Source organism: Bacillus rossius, chromosome 1, assembly GCF_032445375.1.
Source record: "Bacillus rossius redtenbacheri isolate Brsri chromosome 1, Brsri_v3, whole genome shotgun sequence".
Taxonomy (NCBI): domain Eukaryota; kingdom Metazoa; phylum Arthropoda; class Insecta; order Phasmatodea; family Bacillidae; genus Bacillus; species Bacillus rossius.
In genome coordinates, this window is record NC_086330.1 from 81,344,776 (window position 1) to 81,367,937 (window position 23,162).

The following is a 23,162-nucleotide window of genomic DNA, read 5'->3' on the forward strand; positions in this document are numbered from 1 at the left end:
ATTTTTGTTTATTTTTCCATGAAAATTAAAAAAAAAGATAATACTATTAGATTAACAGTTTTTTTTCCAGCTGTGTACATTCTAACCTAGCTCCAGGAAACAGCGCGAACTATGCGGGTCTCCACTTCTGTATGACCAGCTGTCCCGAGTACTCGTAAGTTTAGACTGTGAACCTTTTTTTTTAATTCGATAAATTCTTGGAGCATTTGAATTACTGGAAAAGTATGAGAATGTAATCTGTTGAAAATTTTCACCGTAAATTTACGTAGGATTGGTTACGAAGTTATCCAGGGATGTTTGTAAATTTAGAGATATCTTCGTGAATTCCAGGCTACTGACTTCACTTAATTTTAACACGAACTCACAATAATAATCTTAGAATATCAACAGAGCCTTTAAATCTCAAGTCTACAGAAAAAAAAAACTTATATTTCTCCCGTGTGCATGTATCCTGTTGTAAACGGAACATAGAACTCGGAAGACGGGATGTTTCAACGAAGATCCAGTCACTTATGGAACAACGAAAAACACTTCGTTTATCTGAGGCGCACTGTTGGATGAAAAAAATACGTAAATTTGCATTCATTTCTTACATTGTCCGGACCGAAGTTGCGTGGCAACCTTTTTACGGAAGCTTCCTGTTCGGTTGTTGGTTGCAAGAGCGCCCGGAAACGGATATGTGCATGTGCACCGAAGAAAGGTCGGTTTGTTTGTATACGGCCAGATGATTACATGCGGTTGATTCAAGCAAATATTTTTTTGATAGGAATGATTTGGTTGAACCTACAAAATGGTATTGTCAACTTAACTTTATATTGTATGTCCAGAAAAGAAATTCCCAGTTATAAATTTTAATGGTATCAACTGTAAGCGTTGTAGAGTGTTGGTTCGAGGTCACAATTAAAGAGTAACTCAAACATTTTTAGATAAGCGCATGTGCAAGTATTGCTTTGTTGTTTTCTCGCTTGCTGAATGGTGATTCATGAACTTAAAGCGTCTTGTGTTCTGCAATTTGCTAAGAGTGAATCAGTAATTTCAGTTCAACGTGCGTTTCGTTTGTACGAGAGTTGTTGAACGTCGGAATTCTCTGACCGTTGGATTGGTCGTAATGGTCGAGACGACAGAGCTCTTTTTCGCCGGCCTCCACGTTCACATGACATTACGCCATGCGATATTTTTCCCTTTAAAGCTTTCTAAAATATCGTTCCGCCGTTACCTAATTTTTTTTTCCATAGTTCAGAAACGGAACTGAAGAGGCTGTTACTTCCATTACTCCTGACGTGTTAACTACAGTGTGGGAATAATGTGTGCTGTATAACTTAAGGTATTATCTTTGAAAGATTTGTGCAATGGGAGTGCATGACTTGATGTAAGCTTTTGGACATACGCCATTGCTAAGCAATTTTTCTGTAGAAGAAAACTAAAAAAATACCTAAAAGACAGAAAAAGTGCTTAGCAATGGCTAGAGACATGCAAAATTCGCGGATTCATTTCGCGTTAGGCTAGCATCAAAACAACTATACCTTCGTACCGCTTCTGCGATTGGCCCACATTTTATCCGGGGAACTGTGAGCCAATGGGAAACACTAAACCAAGAAAGTGCCGAATTACGGACAGCCTAGTTGAGACGTCTCACGCGTCAGTAGCCAATGAACAGGTGTCATTTCCGCGAGTATTTAAAGGACTGTGGAGTCTATCCTAGAGGTCAATGAATCCGCGAATTTTGCAGGTCTCTATTTATAACTGGTTGAGATTCGTCCAGATGAACAGTAAGCCAATAGCAAAATAATCTAAGAGGTATATGTGTTTGAATTCTAGCCTATCACCGAATGAATCCGCGAATTTTGCAGGTCTCTAGCAATGGCGTATGTCCAAAAGCTTTCATCAAGTCATAATTTAAGGTGCACATATTGAACATTTGGATCATTTGTAAGAAAAACTATATTAGTTTACATTCAGTTTTATGTATGATTTGTTGTAAATGGTCTAAAAAAAAGTTATAATATACCATTGAAACTGGGACATTCTGTTATGGACACACTATATTTAATTTTGTAAGGGGTACAAAATATATTTTGCTACCCATATATTTTGGTATAGCCAACCAAATATTTTGTTACGGGAATTAAACATTTGAATCGCCATACAAAAAAAAAATGTTTGTCTCAAAACTTTTTTTTTCCTGTGCTGGTTGTCCACTACTAGCTGTGTGAGGTTTCCTGCTGGTCGGTGTACCGTCTGGCAAGTGTGGGGTCAGACACTCAGTGGATAATGGCGGTCCGTCGTGGTGTCTGCCTTTTGAGTTCGCCCCACAGAGTGGTGGGGTGGATTCGCTTCTGTGTCTCCGTCTATTCCTTTATCTAGGGATAGGAAAAATTCGCAAGTTCAATTCGCGACAGGCTAAAATACAAATAGTTACACCTCAGTGCTGCCTCTTCTATTTGCTCACAACTCACCTGGATGACTCCGGGCCAATTAGAAACGCCCGACCAAAGCTTTATCGAATCACAGGCTGCTACGTTGGGACCTCTCACAAGACGGCAGCCAATGGGTGGGTGGAATTTGACCGAGTGTACGTAGAACTATGGAGTTCATCCTGCATGTCATTGAACCCGCGAATTTTTCCTATCCCTACCTTTATCACATCTCATCCTTAGATTAGGGCGTGCAGTTAAATGGACACTTACTTTCTATTCCCAATGCATTTTCCTGCCAATAGCGCTGTCCTGGTTTTGGTGTGCTCTGTTGCCAGATGCACACCATAGAGAGCAGAAGTTTCAGATACAACTTTGTAATGAAAGGAAAATTTGGATAATGTATAGGAAAAATGGTATTTTGTTAGGTACAATTTAGAATGCGAATTGTGGAAATACATTTATTTCATCATGTATTTCATCAAGAGCATGATCTGATAATTTCCATTTTTTTTAATGTCTAAGAAGATGAGATTGAAATAGCTACGCTATTTTGGTTTCAACCGCTTTGGTAACATGTGGTTTATATAATTAAATTTTAAAATTTTGGGCTCTTTTCAGCATTGCACATACTTTCATAGAATGCCTCGTTACTAATAGTGACTATTACATATATGTAGTTTCTCTTGTGAAATAATAATTGGTGTTTAGCATTTAGTTATTTTTTCTGTCAGAATGGTTACAGCTGTAATAGTACTGTCAGTAGACACTATTTTATAGTCTTAGAAAAATCAAGAATTAGTGTGATTAAAAAAATACATTAAAACTTCTCATGATTAACGATGGTATGCAAGACAAGACTTTTAAATTTAACAACCCGTGTAGTATCAGTCTGGCAACAGTGTTCGCCATTTTTCTCTTTACTGCAATCCAAGCGTGAAACATACTGTGGCCTAGGCGAAAGGAAACTTGACTTGAAGGAGAGAACAAAGATTCTGCGGCGCTGGGAACTCTCGAGTCCGAACTTTCACGCTCTATTCTCCCAAGGGAGCTGGTTGATTGCACACTATTCAGCCTCCAAGTTCTTCCACAAGCCACGTAGCGTCCATCGTGGTCCACCGCGCGCCGACAGTCCGTCGTTACGTAAACTAGACTCCAACGTGTCTTTGCGTTTCCCACACACCCTGTCACACCACACCTGCGATGCGTCAGCCATTAAACAAGTTTTTATTAACTAGTGGGAAAAAAACAAACATTGGGGGACGTACCAAGCGTGTTGGTGTGCCAAATGAATCTTTATGGTAGCGAAACTATCCTGGAATACATTTTGAACATTTTAATCGTTATAACAAGAAATAATCGCAACTTAAAAAGTACTTGAGAATTATAAAGGCTTCATATTTTTGTGCGATGGTGCTGCTATCTCTAGTATTTTTGCCGTAATAGTATATATCGGTGGATGCGAAACGTCCGCTAGATGGCGTTGGAACCGTTTCTAGCCTCGCGCAGGGCACCATTTATTAAAATGGTGGCCGATCTGTTCCCATAGTGGGATTCGATTTGGACACGTTCCGCGAGTTAAGTTACGGTTTTGTCCCAACAAGGCAGTGCTCATTCGCTACCTTACCCGAACATTTTGGAATAACGTCCTTAGTTTTTTAAGCAGTTCAGAGCGAGTTATAACATGCTGCAGATATGAACACAAAGGTTCGAGATCGATCGGTCAAATGTTCCCTTAAGGAATGTAGTGTGAAGGTGCTGTTGGTTCTACAAGGAGAAGGCAATGCATTTTTCACACATTTTTCAATTTCTTTTAAAAGGATTTGGTAGGTTGTATTTTTAAAACGAAGGTTTTTAAGGTTGACCGGGCGCACGAGCTCCAAAAGCGCGGTGGCTCTGAGGGCGACACTGGCTTGCACATAACACGCCTCTTAACCTCTACGCGCCAGGAACCGAATTGGTTTGCAGTTTTGCCGGCGGTAACGCGCCTCAATGAGACTTCAAGCGGTGGCCCTGTATTTTTATACTGGCATATTGAAGATAAAGTCTCCCAGCACTTCCATATACCACTTACAATGCTTCCGATGAATATTTCATACCTAAAAACGTCCGTGAAAACATCCGTTTTAGCCTTTTTCAGTCTAAAAAAAATACACGTTAAAGACGAAACTATAAAACTAAACTTTTACAGACAAGTGTCTCTTAAATGTTATTATTAATCGGACGCTTTCAATAAGTTTTGAGCTGTTTGTGAAAGGCGCGTCAACACCCGGTGCTCTGCACCAAGACGGCCATTTTTACGGGGAGAGATTTAAATAAATAGACGGCTGAAACAATTTTCTGCCACCTGATTTTCAAAATGTTGTGTCTTTAAAGAACAGCATGTTAGAGTTTAATTAGCGGCCTAGTGTGTTCTCTGGTTTTAAGTATTGAATTCATCTTCTGAGGTGACTACATCTAATTATGCTGTCAACAGTCACAGTGTTGTAGCCTTTGTAAGTCCCGTAGTGCTCTGCTACTGAATGAACTCGCGATGTACTCATGCCTGCTAACGATCATGTTGTTACATTCGTCATGGAAGTAGAACGTTAAGTGTGCCATAATAGATATACGATCCTGAAGCTTTCGAAACGAGGAATTTCAGACGAATGCTGAAAACTGAGCTATAAAAAATCTCATTCTGATGTAGATCATTCTGAAATTGTTAATTTTTGCTTCAATATAGTCTTGAAATGGATTTTTTTTTCCTGGAACTCAGGTATGATGGAAATGCAGTGTAGCAGTTTCAGCGGTTGTTGCAAGGGAGGAGGGAGTTATAGGCGTATATATCACCTCACTTTGTAGCTATGAAAAAAAAAAGTGAGATATTGGTGTAGGAAATATGTTATTTTGTCTAATGCAAGGTGAGCTGTTACAACACCTAGATTCACAAAATACAAATGTATTGTAATGTACTGTCTAAACCTCTTGTTGAAGACGTATGTTTTTTTAATTATATATATATTTCATATTCCCTCCCGAAATAAATTCCTGTATCCGGAGTAGCTTTCATTGAGACTCGGAACGACCTACGAGCAAGCGGCGAGGCTACAATCTCACGCGTGGCAGTGATATCTGCCTTCACGAAGGAAAAATATTCAATATCAAACGATGAAATACTGTTATTGCATAAAAAAAGTTGCTAAAGCCAATATGGCGTTTGTTTGGTTCCCACGTAGTCCGCGCCGCTTCGTCTTTTTGCCGCCTCGTCACTCCGCCCTTCCGTTTTACAGCAGGTTGAAGCAGCGTGCATTTCTTTAAATGAAATATATTTGCACGTTATTTATTTTAGAATGTTGTTTCCACACCATAAGTGTTAGTTCAATTTCAAAGGTAAGGTTAGCATACGTGTGCACGTGTGTATTTTTTGCGGTTAAAACTGAGGTTATACTTTGTGGCTGTGCTGTTTTTAATTTTTTAAACAAAAGATAAAGCATTTTAACATATTGAAAAATAAATAATCTTAAATGTTATATGGTTAATATTCCAATAACTAGCGTCTACAAAAAATAATGTTGCCAACATTTACTTTTGTAAAGTTAACGACGCGACGTTTAGGTTGTTAGTTTGCCTATAAATAACGCACAGTATACCCGGATTTACGTAGAAAATAAAGAGCGTTAGTTATAACATTGAGCTGCAACTCTTTGTTTTCCTTTCTTTGCGATTACGCTTCTGCGGGGCGTGTCTGGCGTCGCCGAGAACTGGAGGGCCTTAGGCCCTATAAGGCGCGCAGACGCTTCGCTCTGTCGCCTGTCTGCTGACCCGGAGCCAGTCCGTGCCCAGACCACACTGCCCCCGTCACACCCTCCACCATACCCCCTGCCAACACCATACTGGGACTGTGTGGCTGCTCCGTCAGTCAGCCTGCTTCTCGCTGAAACTGAAACACGCCGTATTAATTTGAACAGTTTTTATGCTATAAATATTTTTTATCGGTTATAGTTGGAACATTTTCTTCTTCAAGGCTAGGTCTCATGCGCATGTTGATTTTTTTCTATTTATAATCATAACTTTTTATGTAAGGGTTATTTATAAAATTTCAAGTTGATAAACCCCCCTGTATATGTGTTTCTGCCACAAATACATTTAACAGATATTCACTTAGTGTAATATCATGGATGTAAAAAAAGGTAGCAAGTCTTCGTAATTATCATCACTTGCGCGACCTTTTACACCCATTATATCACACTTAGAGAATATCTGTTTAGTATAGTTGTGGCATAAATCAAAGACAAGGATGGTATTGTGTTAAAATTTAATATAAGGTATGTTGCGGTTATAAGGCCCACCAGGAAATAAGGCCCAGTTGTTTTTTAAAATATATCCCGCCAAAAATCTTGCACGCTGAGAGTGCCGTCATGAAGCTACTAGTAGTGCTATCTAACGACAAACTCATCAACTTCGTAGTCTTCGTTGTGTTCAGTATACATCACGTCAAAGAAACGGGAGGTGAGTGTTTGCTTTATTTTATAACATTTCTACAGAAAAGAAGCTCTACATTTTAATCAAAATATTAATAATAAGTTAAGGTAAGATAGAGTGTATTAGTGTACTTTATTAACAATGCAATCATGCATTAAAATTTAGGTTAAGACTATTCCTCTTTTTTGTGTTGAATAAAACAAAAATGACCTGCTAACAGGAAATAAAGCCCAGTGTTATTCGAGGTGGGCCTTATTACCTGCCATTGGTTTTAAAAAATGTTACACTTCACGTACATGAATTTCAATTCTAAAATAACTTTTGACTATTGTTAAGTAAAGTTTTAATGAATGTGATTAGTGTAAATTTTAAAGAAATCTTTTTAATAAAATATAATTTCAACAAAACATGTTAATCTCTGTCCAGATATATTAATTTTAATATTTAAAAATCTAGAATTTAAAGAAAATATGACAGTTACTGCTGCCATGCTTCGATTTTTATTTTAAAAATGAATTTCAAATAAATACTTAATCACTAGCCGCAAGGAAATTCGTTTCTTGTTAGTGGCCACACATTTTTCTATCTACAACATGCATAGAAAATAACTTATAACCAACACTTATTGTTTGATATAACAAAAATAAAATTGTTGTTCCAGATTATTGAACAATGGGCAAGAAATGCAGAGGACTGAGAGCAAAGTGGGACCAATCTACGATGCAAGAAGCTCTGAGGTTACTATCACAGGGGAAATCGCAAAGGTATGTGGAAAATAAGTTGGGTATACCACGCAGAACCCTGAGGAATCACATAAAATCAGGGTCATCTGAGCGTAAGCTGGGGAAACGATGCATTCTAACAATTGATCAAGAATGTGACCTAGAGAACAGAATAATACGCTTCTGTGAAATTGGATTCCCACTCACACCGGTAATTCTACGCAGGTGTGTTTACAAATTTGTTGAAAAGCACGGTATTCCACACCCATTCAACAAAGAGGAGCAGCTAGCAGGTAGGGAATGGTACCGTTCATTCATGCGCCGTCATCCACGTCTTGCAAACAGAAAAGCTCAATCATTAAATCCAGCTAGAGCACAGAAACTGAATCGTGTGATTGTTGGCGATTATTTCACTAAGCTTGCCGACACTATTGATACTCTGGAATTAAAAAGTCAGCCGCAAAACATTTTTAACATGGACGAGAAAGGGGTTAGACTTACGTTACATCATCAACAGTCAGTATTGGCACAAAAAGGAGCAAAGCGAGTGCATCTTGTAGCTCAAGAACATGCGGAAAACGTTACTGTTGTAGCATGTGTGAGTGCTTTAGGCCAAGTGATACCGCCAATGATTTTGTTGAAGGGTGTAAGGTACAAACAAAGTTTTAGGTATGGATTGCCGCCTGGCTCAGCTGTGGAAATGACAGGAAAAGGCAGTATGACAACCCAAGTGTTTGTTAAATGGTTAGAACATTTTAGTAAATTCAAACCTCCCGGCCCTACACTGCTCATTCTTGATGGAGCAAAATGTCACCTTGACATTTCAATTGTCGATAAAGCTGAAGAACATGATATTACTCTGTTTTGCTTGCCGTCCAACACGACTCACGAGCTTCAGCCTTTGGATAAGGCAGTGTTCCGGTCTTTTGAACACTACTGGGACCAGCAGCTCCTTTTGTTTTGGGAAGAAGATCCCGAGGAGCCAAATAGGAAGCTTACTAAGGAGACTTTTTCTCATGTATTCACTCCTGTTTGGAGTAAATGTATGACACTAACAAACATTGCCAGTGGTTTTAAAGCAACAGGCATTTGGCCATTTAACAGTTCTGCGATACCTGATGAAGCTTTTGCGCCCAGTCTTGTATCACACCAAGATGCATCAGACGATGACATGCCTCTTTCTCAAAGATTGGAAAAGCTTAGCAAGTCACCATTTCAAGAACTTATGGGTACACCTAACATAAAACCTAAACGTAGCAAAGTCCCACGAAAAAAGGCTGTCAACTACAAAGCTCTAACATTGAAAAGAAACCTTTTTGAAAAACATTCCACCCAATCGTTGCAGCAAAATGATTCTACAACCATGGCTCAACCGTCCACTTCAAATGCTGATGCTGATGAAGGGACTGCCCAAGAGCAATGGCTGTGTGGTGTCTGCCAAGAAGATTTTATTGCAGACATGCGAGCATGCCGTTCCTGCAATACTTGGGTCCACGAGGACTGTGTTGGGCTCACAATTGATGATGATGATTTCATTTGTTTTGATTGTAATGAGTAACTTATGGAATTTATTGATGTTAGCTTGTGTTGTTAACTTACCATAACTGTGTTACATGTTGTCTTTATTTCTCAGTTTGTATTATGGTTTAAGCTTATGGTGTCGATGGTTAATTTTTTAGGGTTTTTTCTTAAGTTCAGTATCCTTTACTCCCAATTTAGATGTTAAGATCAGATTAAATTCAATAATGCGCACATAGATACACATTTTGTCCGCTATGAGTTTTATTTGAGTATTCCAGATTTATTATTTTTATCCTCATGTTAACATTTTGTTTGTCAAACCAATATAACTATTTACAAATATTTCTGCACTTTATAAGTTTTCATTCTGATGTTATACATGCGGGCCTTATTATATGCTGTTACAGGTAATTTGGCCCAGTTACACTTATCTACATTTCTTTTTACATAATTTCCATTATCTATGTTATAGTCAATTTTGTACAACCCTCATGTAGAAATATAATCTGCGAACGTTTTTTATAATAATATTTTTTTTAAATATCCAATATTAAAATAATCACAAGCAATAATTTTGTAAGTGGGCCTTATTTGCCCCTCTTACCTTATAGCCCATTTTCTAGACACTGCCCAAAGGCTGAAGCTTCTTAGTAAAAATATATGGTCTCACTCAGTGGACTTGCATTACACCTTTATCTTCATTTCTCCTCCATACAATGTTATGGTTGCCACTCAAATCTCATAGTTGTCCTATGCACGACGATGAGACCGCGCTTGAAGCACCAGCGAGCGACGCAAATATCTCGCCTCACCAACACAGATAAACTCCTCACCAGGATGGGTGGAAGCTGGTAGCTGAAACACTGGCGCCACCAGGACAAACACCAAGCTTCACCAGTTACCAATGGGTGGCCTTCCAGTTGAATACCTGGGAACATTTAAGAATATGGTTGACACTTTTGGCTGATTCATTGTGTGGCAGGCCGTTGTCAGTAGTCTTGTGGGTTTTGTCGGCGTTTTGGGCGCACGTTGAAGTTAGCTGCTTCACTATCAGTAACCTGAGAGTCTAACAATAGTTGGTTGACCAGGAACAAAGTGTGGTTAACGTGACTTGTTTTCTGTCCGCAGAGACACAACATGTACGCAATCCGCTACTTCATGTGCGAGGCGCTGTGCCTGGTGAACATCATCGGGCAGCTGTACTTCATGAACCACTTCTTCGACGGCGAGTTCTTCAGTTACGGCCTGCGCGTGATGGCCTTCTCGGAGCAGGCCCAGGAGGAGCGCGTCGACCCCATGGTGTACGTCTTCCCGCGCGTCACCAAGTGCACCTTCCACAAGTTCGGAGCCTCGGGCACCATCCAGAAGCACGACTCGCTCTGCGTGCTGCCGCTCAACATCGTCAACGAGAAGACGTACATCTTCATCTGGTTCTGGTTCATCATCCTGGCGGTGCTGCTGTCGGGGTTGGTGGTCTACCGGGCGATCATCCTGTGTCTGCCGGGGGTGCGCCCGAGGCTGCTGCACGCGAGGAACAGGATGGTACCTCGGGAGATAGCCGAGTCCTTGTCGCGCAAGACGGACATCGGCGACTGGTGGGTGCTGTACATGCTCGGCCGCAACCTGGACGCCATCATCTACCGCGAGCTCGTGTCCGAGCTGGCCAAGAAAATCGAGACTGCCGCCAGCAACAGCCCCTGAAGATTCTCGCGGGCGGTTCGTGGCACAACTGTAGCCCGTCGCGGTGAAACTGGACTTCTTCGGAGGCGCCCTTCTCCCTCACGCGTATAACAGCAAAGAACTTAAGAGATACCCTCTTGGATTCAGCAGTTTTCGGTTATGTTACTTTCCTTCAGTATGGTTCACAAGCCGCCATTTTGTTCTAGACCGCTGATGACTAGTCTCGGGTGTGTCTCTTAAATCATCTGAGTGAAATTAAATCTCAAACTCTAGATGGGCGTAATTAGGCACAGGCACCTTAGCGACAAGTCTTTTTATTGCCTATTATTTAAATTTTACCTCCGTTTAAGTTAGGTTGGGACCACAACCGTTAAAAGAGTGACTTTTTAAAAACTATATCACATTTTTAGTACTTCTTGAAAATTAGTTAAATACTGAACCCAATTATTCCAGAAAAGGCGAAAAAATGCTCGTTGAAGCCTAGTACTGGCAACTTCAAGCATTTCAGTTGAACAAAATGCGATGCCTCAGTAAAGAGAACTGACTTGAAAATTGCTGAATCTAAGATGGTGTCTCTGTATCTAAGGTGGTGGGATCCCCTCCAGCTAGGATATTTTCGTATCCTGCCGTAAATTTCGTAACATGTACCATTTTAAACCTCATTATGGCATACATTATAATGTATGACTTAAAGGATTGTGGCATCTACGGACTGAGTGACGTGCATGCATTACATCTGTTGTGAGTCACACGGTATGAAATACAGTGCATTACTTTTGATTACGGTTACCGACATGGGTGGAGATTCTTCCCCCCCCCCCCCTGTATCAAAAAGGAGGGCCCGGTTTCGCTTGCAAAATCTAACTGTGAAACAAGAATGTTAAACGTGATTTGCTCCATATTCAAAGCAATATATTACGTTCATTTGGTGCTGCCATATTTTTCCTTCTGTCCGGGATGCATATGGTTGGGTCATATGGAATTGCGTTATTTTTTTGTTGGCTTTCTGTATTTCAGAGTGCGTCGAAGACAAATGATTAAGGGCTTGTATTTTTCGCGAAACGTTTTCGAGACTAGCTGAGAGTTAAAACACTGTAGCATCGCCTGTTTTTCGTGATTGGTCGAGTTTTTTTTCAAGTACATGTCTACTGTCAGCACACCAATAACAGTAATTCAGTGCGGATGCAATCGCGTCCTGGATGGCCCGGCCAAATAAGGCAATGTCTTTATTTGCAGTGGCCGCCAATTAAGGAAGAAACCGCTCGTGCAGGCATACCTTATTTCAATCTAATTGGCGCTCAATTTTTTTTTCGCGAAAAGTGTCTGGCCTAACAATGAGCCAATGAAAATGTCATTTGAATGTACAGTGGTGTCCGTTTTAGAGGGCCTTCAAATAATGCGAATTTGGCGAGTCTCTACCAACGAGACAAAATTAAACACGTAAACTTAACTAATTTAAGAAGCAATAAATAATAATCTGAGCTGGAGAGGACCGTCAAACCTGAACAAGAAACTACTGTTGTGTTTTCTGCGAAAATAAAGCGAGACTTCAGGTAGTTAAGGTAAAAAAACTTCCATAGACGTTTACCGTCTGCAATAAAGAAGGAAGCCCATCGACCTGCCGACTGGACAACCGGGCTCCACTTTGTGTGGGACGCCCCGCCTTTGAAACAAAAGACTGCACACCAGTTCAGTGCCTTGCGCGCATAAGGTCGATGGGGCACTTGGTTCGCGTGCCTGTGTGAGCCTATTCGTCTCCTAGCTTCTGTGCGCCTCAGGAGTGTTCGGACGTCTCCAGGTAGAAGGGTGCCTTCAGGAGATTCTTTATTTAAAAAACATAATGATTCTCAAGCTAATGAGAGAAGGGCACAAAAGAAATGAATGCTACATTCCATTCACTGCGGGTTTTTTCAGCTGGGGCAATTTTTTTTTGTCGTTTCTCTTGTGAGCACATTATGTGCTGACAATGAGAGTCCATTTCAAATTTTTTAAAGGAAGGAATGTGCATGCTCTATCGTCAACCCTAAGTAATCAAGTGTATGAATAGGTAAATACTAGAATTAAAATGTGATATTTAGGAGTGATATACACATGCGTTGAGGCTGCTTGTTAGTTTGTTACTTTTATACTGTGACTGCACTTAAAACAGATTGACAATAACCAAGGAACGGAGTAACACAAAGATACCAGAATGCCCAGTATAATAATTATGGTAACCTTTCGGATGCTACTTTCTTGTTAGTTACTTATATTTATAACAATAAATAATTCTTACATATTGTCTTCCATTCAATATCCATTCAATTAACAAAATTTCTCGCAAGAGCTACGGTTTAAAATTTTACACAGGTATCTGTTCCCTTGTGTTTTTTCTTTGTTCTCTGGACATTGTGAATCCAGTTTTATAAGTTTAGATCAGTTCCATTCAGAGTGGCAGTGTAGTTGTATGTCGAATACAGGCAATATTGTGTTGTCTTCCTTAGCAGTAATATATGCAGTGAATATTCTAATGTGATTCCAACAAAGTTATTTGACATTTCTAAAAAACATAATGGTTAGTAAAATGTTTTTATATTGAGACTTTTCTACGTTACCATGGCAAATTTAATACTTAAAAAAAATATTGAACATTTAATGTTTTAATTTAAGGTTGAACAGAATATTTTTTTTTTTTTTTTCAATAGCTGGTTGGTGGAGTTCACCATATCAGTATTGTTCGCTCTTAACATGTATTCCAGTAGATTGTTGTCCGAGAGATTTTTCAGCTGAAAACAAAATAATTTTTGCCTTAACTTCAAAACCACGAATAAGTATTTAATAAAAAAAGAAGTGTAATTTGTTTTTACTCTGACTTTTTGTCACAAGACCTTTTTTTGTTTGTTACCAAGATATTTCTTTACATCAGTAATGACTATTTATGCAAGTATGGTTGTTATTATTGTATTAAAAAACTGATAATTATTTTCTTAGTGTGGTAACTGGAAGAAAATTGGACGAATGCCTTGTTCCTACTAACCTTGTTTAAACACAGCAATCAGACTACAAATTTGTATTTAGGTATATGTATTTAATCACACTCAGTAGTTTTTTGTATTGTATTTATCTGCAACTTTAGGTACAGGGCTAAACTTATTTCAAGAAACAAGACAATAGTTATAGTGTTAGGTAAACAAAGAAATCTTAGCAAAAATATGCATATGTTAATCCAGTTCCTTGCCAAATTGGCCTATTGTCTCATGAGCCGCCATTAGCTTGTCTTGCAAAGTCGTATCATTTTATAATAAGCCATTTTTTAATACTTTGGTTTTTTATAAAATATTTACATTTTTCTGAAAAACCTTTCAAAAGTGGTGGAAAATTCAGTTGGTTTAAAACTTGAAATGATTAGTAGCAACTGTTCTCCTAGCATGTATATTAGTCTCAAAACACTACACTTTGCTGAATCAAGGCACTACAATATTTATTTGAGAATGATGATCATATGATTCATAAGTGCAGTTATTTTTTCTGTGTGGTTTATTCTAAATGTAAATTTAAAAAATAACATTGTGTGGTGAAAAGACTGCTCAATATTTGGTCCAAACTTAAGCGGATTGAATATTATCTTAGGATGTGCCTTACATAGTCTAATCTTATAATCTGTAATAAATAAATTGCAAAAAAATATGATTTGAAAGTAGGGATTTTGAAGCTGGAAATGTATTTCGGTTTTTTCATGTCCTTTACTTTGATTACAAGTGTTAAGTATTAAAACAGAATTTTTTAAAAAAATAATCTTACATTGATAACATTATGCTACTAGTAAAGTACATAAGCATTCTGCATAATTTTAGAGATGTGTTCTGTCCTCTGTGTAATTTCATCATATCAGTTATTGTAAATAGTAGTTTATATCAATAAGTGTTTTTGTATAAAGAAACATTTAGCAAATTTCATGGTTATATATTCCCATGTCAGCTGCCATGGAATTTAACAAGCCTAAACAAAAGCCAAAACAGATTCACATTTTTTGTTCATCCAAAGTGCATTATGTTAGTCAAAAATGCACTTGGTGCAAGGATGAAACCTACAGTTATATGTATGCTTTTTTTTGTTCCATTGCTGGATGTTTTGAATATGTTTGTTCTATCAAAACCATAGATTTACTTTGAAACCACTTTAATTCAAGCATGAGTTACTTTATATACTTTCTGGTGGATAAAAAGGAAATCTGTAAAGATTTGAGTTTTGAATTATTTGTAATTACAGATTTGTCATAATTTTTATGATGCATAAGTTCATGATTTCAGGCTACCTTGTCCTTTAAATTTTTTAGAATTAATCAATTTCAAACTTTTTAAATTATTTTTTAAACATTTTGATTTTCAGCCAAATATTTTGAGGCTACTGGAGTGATCTTTTCTGTACACTTTGATAAAATCATCAATGTTTTGCTGTACTGATTACAAATGGAAGTGTGATGCACTGCCAACTTCTCTTGTCAATGAGAAATGAGAAATAAGAAATAGGTGTCATTGCAACAACCCAAAGTATCTTCCTAAAATACACATTACCAAGATTTCACATGAAAATAAACATCCCACATATTACTTGAAGCTTTTTGCACAATCATCATGGTGCTCCTCTAATAGGTACTTGTTTCAATATTCCACTGAAAAGTTTTTTTTATCATACTTCAATTTATGAAGACAACAAATTCTCTTTGTGCCCTGAAAATTCCTTCAATGAAATTTATTTGTTCAAATACCTACAATTTCCAAATAAATAAAAATATATAAAAAATATGTATTAGTTATTCCATGCAGCTGTTATATATTTTTTTAACTTGTATGACTTGTTTTAATGTAATTTACATGCATAACAATTTTTGGTTTATAAGTTATTGAGGTCTTATTTATATTCTTGCCTGAAGTGTCAAGTGTCTCATAGGTAAACTGTAAGATTACTTTATTTCAGCCTTCATGATTTTAAAAATATATGCAGATATGTATGATCTATGAAATGAAAATTCGTTAACTTTAAACTGGTGCCAAATTGTAATCAGTATTATAAGCAATTTTTCCCATTATGTTCTAAAAATTAAATGAGAATTTTTATGCACCATTATCCTTGAAGACTGAATAATAGTCCATATTCTAAAAAAAAGTGAGTAGTTATTTGTGATTTTTGACTTGCAGTTTATGACAGTCACAAAATTTTAATGGTATTACTGAAACCACTTGTACATTGAAATGTTTTTGAAAAAATTTATAAGAATATTATATATATGATTTGTGTAATATTTTGTGTTGAAGGAGGTACGTAATAAAGTTGAAACTTTTTGTGGACATCTTTTAGTTTTATTGATGATACTATTTTGGCATACTTAGTGTACAAAACATCAGCATAATATAAATTATTTTGATTTTGTTAACAATAAATGTTATAACTAGCTGTCTAACAAAGTATTTGCAGATAAATGTTCACCAAGTGTATATTTCTTGTTTTAAGAAGTCACTTGTACATATTTTGTGTCATAGTTTTCAACAGCCTACTTTTAGGGTGTTATTTATGCTACGGCATGTAATTAAAATTTAAATAGTGAGTTATTAATTTTTCCTCAACATTTTTAGGTGCTCATTTCAATGAATAAAATCCATTAAACATACATTTTGTTTTTGTAAGTTAAGCTTATTATATCATTAATAAATAGATCATAATGTTTAATTTTCCATTTTTGCACACAACACATTAAGAGTTTGCAGAATGTTTTGCTGACATTTTGCATAAATATCCATATCATGGGTGGGGGGAGTAACCTATATCCCCTCCCCATCCCAACCCGTTTTTGACCCTGTCCGCCATGACACACGTTTTCAATGAATCTGTTGGAAAATGAGTCATTAAGTGCTCATGCAGACAATTCCGCAGCTTGTATTATCACAGATCAGACCACTTGCTTGATCAGCAGAGGCAAGATTACTTCGCGAATTCATTTCTCTGCACTAGACCTAACTTGCCTCAAGCATTTGTAGAATGTTCATTGGATTGCATGTGATTGGGTATTAACTTATTCTTAGGGGTATGCATATTCCGCGAAAGGATGCTCTGTAGCATCGTCTGTGGTTCGTGATTGGGTGAGTTTCTTTCAGGTACATTTCGAGTGTTCTCAGATCACAGTAATTCAGCGAGGAAGCAAACGCGTCCTGAGTGGCTCGGACAATAAGGCAGACGGCCGCCAATCAAAAGGAAGAAACCGCTGGTGCGGATATACCTTGTTGCAGTTTAGATTTTGCCGTGAAAAATGCCTTCCCCTACTTATTAAACTTGTTTATTATTGGAGAACCGGACATTAAACGGATTATTATGGTATCAAGGTAACTGCAAACATTTATAATACCTTTGCATTGCTTTGATGATTGGGTCACAATTGTTTAGTCACCACACTCAAAGATTGTGAGCCAGTTAAGTATCTACCAGCTGGCTGAAAAGTTACCGAATCACGTGGACCCACCCAAAATAAGAAGGGGTTCCGCAGTAAGATATCAACCAATAGGAAGGCAGGTGTGAGTAAATGAATCCACAAGATTTCCGGGTGTCTATTTATAACTGACTCAGGGACGTCAAGAACACTGTAGACAATCATCAACGTGAATATGATATATGCGTGCTTCAAGTCTACACTGCATTACTACTTTAAATGGAACAGAAATACTCATGCTAACTTACAGATGTTTGTAAATTTGTACAATTACGTGAAAACTGTATCACTCCAAAACAGTGTTCGCAGAAATACTGGGTTCGGGTTTTTACCCGGGCATTTATGGTTTGTGTTGTCCCAGTATTTCCAGTGGTTAAAATTATTTGTTTAAACCGTTCCTTGTATAGCTCTCCAGTATTAAATTCTCATATTAATAAGAACGGTAACACAAAATAGTCAAACTGTTGAATATTCGATTATCTTTAACGTGGTTCAAAAAATCGTGCTTGAATAAAACATCAATTATAATAAAAGTATGCGCCAAATTTCGTAAGAAATACTCAGTATTATATGGAGAAAAAAAAACAAATCTACAATATCAATCTCGTATTATTACAAACTATATCTTGGCAACTGTTTTGCTAAGGAATCTTTTGTAACAGTACAGATTTTTTCCCCCTGTGTAACTACCTTTCGATACCGGATGAATCCACGCAGTAATCTGATCGGACAACACCGCGACGTGGCGTATCCCCATCGGGGAAGCCTACAACTCACGTAGTTTCGGTTCCCTACCACGTTCGTGCATCTTCGGACTTCTATCAAAAATTGAAATTAAAAAAAAATCGAAGGGTTAGGTTAGGTTAGGTCAGTCACAACATGCTTGTTTTCATTGGAAACTTATTATTTAGCGGCTGAAGTGGCGTTAATACCAAAACGCAAAACTTCGGAAATCTTCGGAAATTCTTGCGGGGAACCGAAACTACGTGAGTTGTGGGCTTCCCATCGCCATCGCGGTCGGACCGCCGCACAGTGGGAGATTTTCCCGAAAACGTGGTCAAAAATACAAAAACCAATGTTATGTCATACAAACTTCATTATAGGGGTTTTCGAGGTCGCTGATTACGAATTTAATGTTAAAATCAATTAGTTAATGGCCGTTCATCTTAAAGAGGCTAAAATAACAAAAAATACATATAATTTGTAGTCTATAATATGCATATGAAATGTTTGTAATTTTATTGAAAATTGCTCATCATGGTAAATAATATTTTGTATGTAACAGATATCTCATTCCGATTTATTGTTACAGTCAGTGGAACAAGTGATTCAATTTGCTGCTCGATATAGTTTTTTTCTCTTACAATGCATTCAGTGTTTTCATGGAGAAACTGCAGTCTGATTGGCCTACAAAACCTGGGAGATGAAGGCCTCGGATTCTTCCATATAACAATTTCGTCCCAAGATTTCAGTTCAGAAGAAACAAGTTGCAATGGTACAAAAGACGTTAAGAACACATTTGCATCCGAATCAGAATCGTTGTTGAATCTTTGCTTGTACTCACTGTGTCCCGAGCTCCCATCACATTCCCATTTACAAATTAAACTTAATGCACGCACATCGTCGGGATGTAAACTTTGTATCACTTCTTCTTGGACTAGTAAAATACGTTGACAGGTGTGATCTAACAGACTTTGAAACTTCACTTCTGCACTTTTCTCAGTAACTGTGATACTCGTACGCGGTACACAACACCTCGATTTCGCTTCCCTTACTGCTTCATAACTGGGATACAATTTGCAGTTGTGTTTTCGCGCTGTTGATCTAATTGCACTGTATGAATGCCTACTCAATTTAGCTTCAACCATTGTAGACAAAGCCTCATCTGCAGATATTGTCTTCTCGACTTGCATACTATATAACGATTCCGATATTTCGAAGCTCTTGTTGGGGTAGTTGTGGTTATTTCTTTTACTATGTTGGCAGCATCTATATTACCAGACGAATGAAGGCTCATCTGAGTGGCATAAGACAGCATCGACATGTCTTTATTTGTACGTAGTTGCTCTGTTCTCCTTCGTTTCGTTCGTTCACTACTTGAACAAAATTCCACGGAAGGGTATCCACGTTTCTTTGCCGACTCTCCAGAACTGAGATTACTTACCGGAATACAAATGTTCTTGCTGAGCCATGCTTGATTTTTATTCAGAAAATAGTCAATGTTTCTTGAAGATTCTTTCCATTTAGTGTTTAGCTTAGAAAAAAACGTGGACAAAGCAGGCCTTTCACTCGCAGGTATTGTTATAATGCAACCCCGTTTCTCGGACAACACTTTCTGTAGGTGTTCCAGACTAGTTCTTGTATCTGTAGTTAAGAAGCCCTTCAGCATCAAGAATAGCTCCCTCCTAGTATATGCCAGTTCTTCTTCTTCTGATCCTAAAATGAAAACTTTGCATGACTGCAATGCAATGGCACTTAAAAAAGTTCAGATCGGGGAAAGAGGGAAATTGGTTTGCAGTAATGGAGTCCTTTCTTGGATTATTTTCTGTATGAATAGAGTAACATAGATTAAAAACAATTTGTAATATTAAAAAGATAATATTCACAAATTATTAATACCATTTTGTTGAATATAATTAAAATAGTGTAATAAAATGCACTGATATTTTTATGTCATTCCGTTATAGTGAAAAAAGACAATACCAAAGAAATAGTCAACAAAATTCTACCATAATTAAAATGTCAAAAATTGTTCATTATTTGTGTTGTTTTTGGTGAATTCGTTTACAAGTTCTTTGTTCGGTGCTCATTTGCGTTCGCAACAGTAGACCCTTAGGAATAATGTCTTATTCGCGGGATGCATTCTTGGTTATGGTCGATCCCAAATTTCTTAAGGGGGGAAATGTAACTGACTTGGCCCTAGAAGAGCTAGTTTTCTCGGAGTGCTTCCCATTTCACTGTTGTATTCCATTCATGCTTCGATTCTACCCCAAATCACAGTCACTGGCACTGAAGACCTAGGCTGTTAAACTTCGCTCAAATTTCTCAATTGTTGCCATTTATTCCATCCCATCATTCCATACAGTCTCGTGAACTAATTTAGGAAGTTTCTTCATCTCATTAGATAACAATCATTGAATTGTAAAACAACACAAGACATAAACTTAATAAATTCCTTATGGGTTTGTGTGTACCCACCCATCATTATATGGTTATTTTACAGCTGGAAAATCTAAAACAATTGTCCTTCTTAGTGGACAACTTTGAAGGACTTTAGATTTGTTTCTTACCAGCAGTAAAAAATTCTGTATCAATAAAAAATCGCACTATACCAACACTACATGTGGTTTTCATCAAAGATTTCTGAAAGGCTAGACCAGCACTAGTAAACTTCTCCAGACTTTAACAGACATCAATGACGATGTCAAGAATGAACTGACAATTAGTGAAGCTTATTAAGGAATAATAAAAAAGGCATCTGGTATTAGACGGGCTATGCACATTTTCGACAATGATGGGTCGGCTTAGACCCGCCATAGCCTCAGGGAGTCACCACCAGTGCAGCGATGAAGGAAAAAATATCGTACACAAAGGGTAGCACATATTAGCAGCTAGTTATTGTAAATTCGTATTACTAAAACAATAAACTAAACGCTCTATTTCGAAAGAAAGGTGCATAATGTGGCATACCCAACTAAAAGCCTCGATGTAATATGATAAAACTAAATTTTCATTATGTTGACAAAGTAGCTTTAGAAAATAAAACAAAAAAACATTACAGCTTTATATATAACAGCATAAGGCAGCGATATAGACGCCATATCTCCAGGAATTGCATCCATTTTTCAGAACTCAAAGATTTCAATTTTTACGGTTGCGACATTCACTTTAGTACATCATGGAATTATCTTCAACATAGTTAGGTCCGCCCAACGCACTCGACCCTCACTTGTCAGCTGCCGTGAAACCTCAGGATGTGGGAATTTCTTATTGCCATATCCGGTTTCCAATGCAGGGATGATCTAACATTACTACCACATCGCCAGTTTGGTCGGGATTTTAAGTTCGAGATTTGCATTTTGACCACGTTTTCGGGCAAATCTCCCACTGTGCGCCGTGCGCCGGGTCTGCGGTGCTTCGACCCAGCCTCGGGCCCGCGGGGGGCTCGCCGGAGCTGGAGCGGAAGTCGGCGGCCGCACGGTCGCCAACGAGCTGCTTCCGGCCGGCGCGGCGCCTCACGGCACGTCACAGCTCACCTAGCGACGCGGGCCGACGGCAGACCTGCGCAAGGGCTTATTCAACTGGTGGCAGGGACGTTAACTAGACCCGGGTGGGGGAGGGGCGGACGGGGGCTCGTGTCCCGGCGTGGCGTCGCATTTTGGGGGGCCGCTAAACTGGCGGAATGATTTTAATTACTGTTGTTTACTTGAATATCGTAGTTTTAGAGCACAAGAAAAAAGTTGGAGGTCAGATGAACTTAATTATTTGTATTGAAAGATACGTACCTACAGATACATGCACATCGACTAATATTTGAAAACTTGTATTTTCGCCTAGACGAAATAAAATTTTCAACACCAAACAATGCAATTTTTTTAAGACATAAAATACGTTGAATCCTACTTCGAAGTTAACGTGCGATGTATTAAAAATCATATTACCTATTTGTAATTGTGGAATTAATCTTTAGTGGTTATATGAGGTGTTGGTGAAATGTCTTGCATTGGTTGGTTTAAAAAAGAATGGGGGCGCCTAGATGAGTTCTTGCCCCGGGTGGAAACTAGTCTAGTAACGTCCTAGAAGGGAGAGGGGGAAGGGGGAGATAGGCATCTATCACATGACCTGCAAAAGGAAATAATTTTGAAACAAACAGTGGACAAATAGGTTCTATAACCCCGTCCTCCTTTCCTGACTGCGTTCGTTGGCGGTCTCTGTTTCTTAATTAGTTTTCAAATACCAACAACGTGCAGTTACCTACTAACTGCTCTCTGATGATGGTGATTACAACGTCACACGAAACGTCTTTGATAGCTTTGCCTTAGACGTGGCTACAACCCAGAAGCCGCGAAAGCCTGCGATCTTTAATAGACGTCTATAATTAACAGAAGTGTAGTTTTTAGATAACCATAGATAAAAGCATCGCATATGGTGTTTTGTCACAAATTTTGTAGCCAGATACATGCTACACTTCGTATACAGTTTGATAAAGGTCGGGCACTTTCTGCCTTACTTATTGCGTCACGGTCTATCACAGCAGATACATTTTGTTTTCACGCTTGGCTAGCATTACAATTTGTATTAAGTCCCATTTTAGAAACATTACTTTCATTCAAATCCGGAATTGGTAGGTGACGCCCGGTTTCATCTCTTTCAGATCAGTCATTGGGGAAGAGAAAAACTCGGAAAGGGAGGGGGGAAGGGACAGATCAAAAACCTTCACTTTCATTTTAAATAAGTCATTCTGAATTTAATAATTCGCTGGTTACAGGCATTTCCAATTATTCAGATCTAAATCAAAGTTTATTTACATATATTTTGAGGCAATAGTTCAGGAAAGTGGAAAATAATTCTGCAAGTGTGTTGAAAATTTTTGATGTGCAACATCTTGGTTATCCTGAATGGAACGGAAGTCGCGTGGAACGGAAATGTGTAACCACGTGCTGCCATCTATGGCGAACGGTGCAAAACGAAGCTCTCGAAGACAAAAGGAAAGTTTATAGTATTGAATGTTTAATGAATTTTAAAAGATGGGCAGTTTTTTAAATGAAATTCCTTCTCGAAAATCAAGTCCAAAGCCAAGGTTTGTTATATTTTCGAATCTTTTTCAATTTTATCATTATAAATTTTAACATTTCGCCCTGCAAATCAAATGATTCTCTAGTCAACGTTGCTGCTTCGGCA

At 38.1% G+C, this 23,162-nt stretch overlaps 1 protein-coding gene across 1 annotated transcript in view; it reads left to right on the forward strand.

Moving 5' to 3' along the window:
• LOC134538498 (innexin inx1-like) overlaps positions 1-16,128 on the forward strand; it is a 29,802-nt gene extending 13,674 nt beyond the window's left edge. Inside the window, exon 2 of the mRNA XM_063379876.1 lies at positions 10,250-16,128. Within this exon, the coding sequence (XP_063235946.1) occupies positions 10,250-10,822 (573 nt within the window). The 3' untranslated portion in view covers positions 10,823-16,128. The remainder of the gene's footprint in view (positions 1-10,249) is intronic.
• Positions 16,129-23,162: the final 7,034 nt, after the last annotated feature.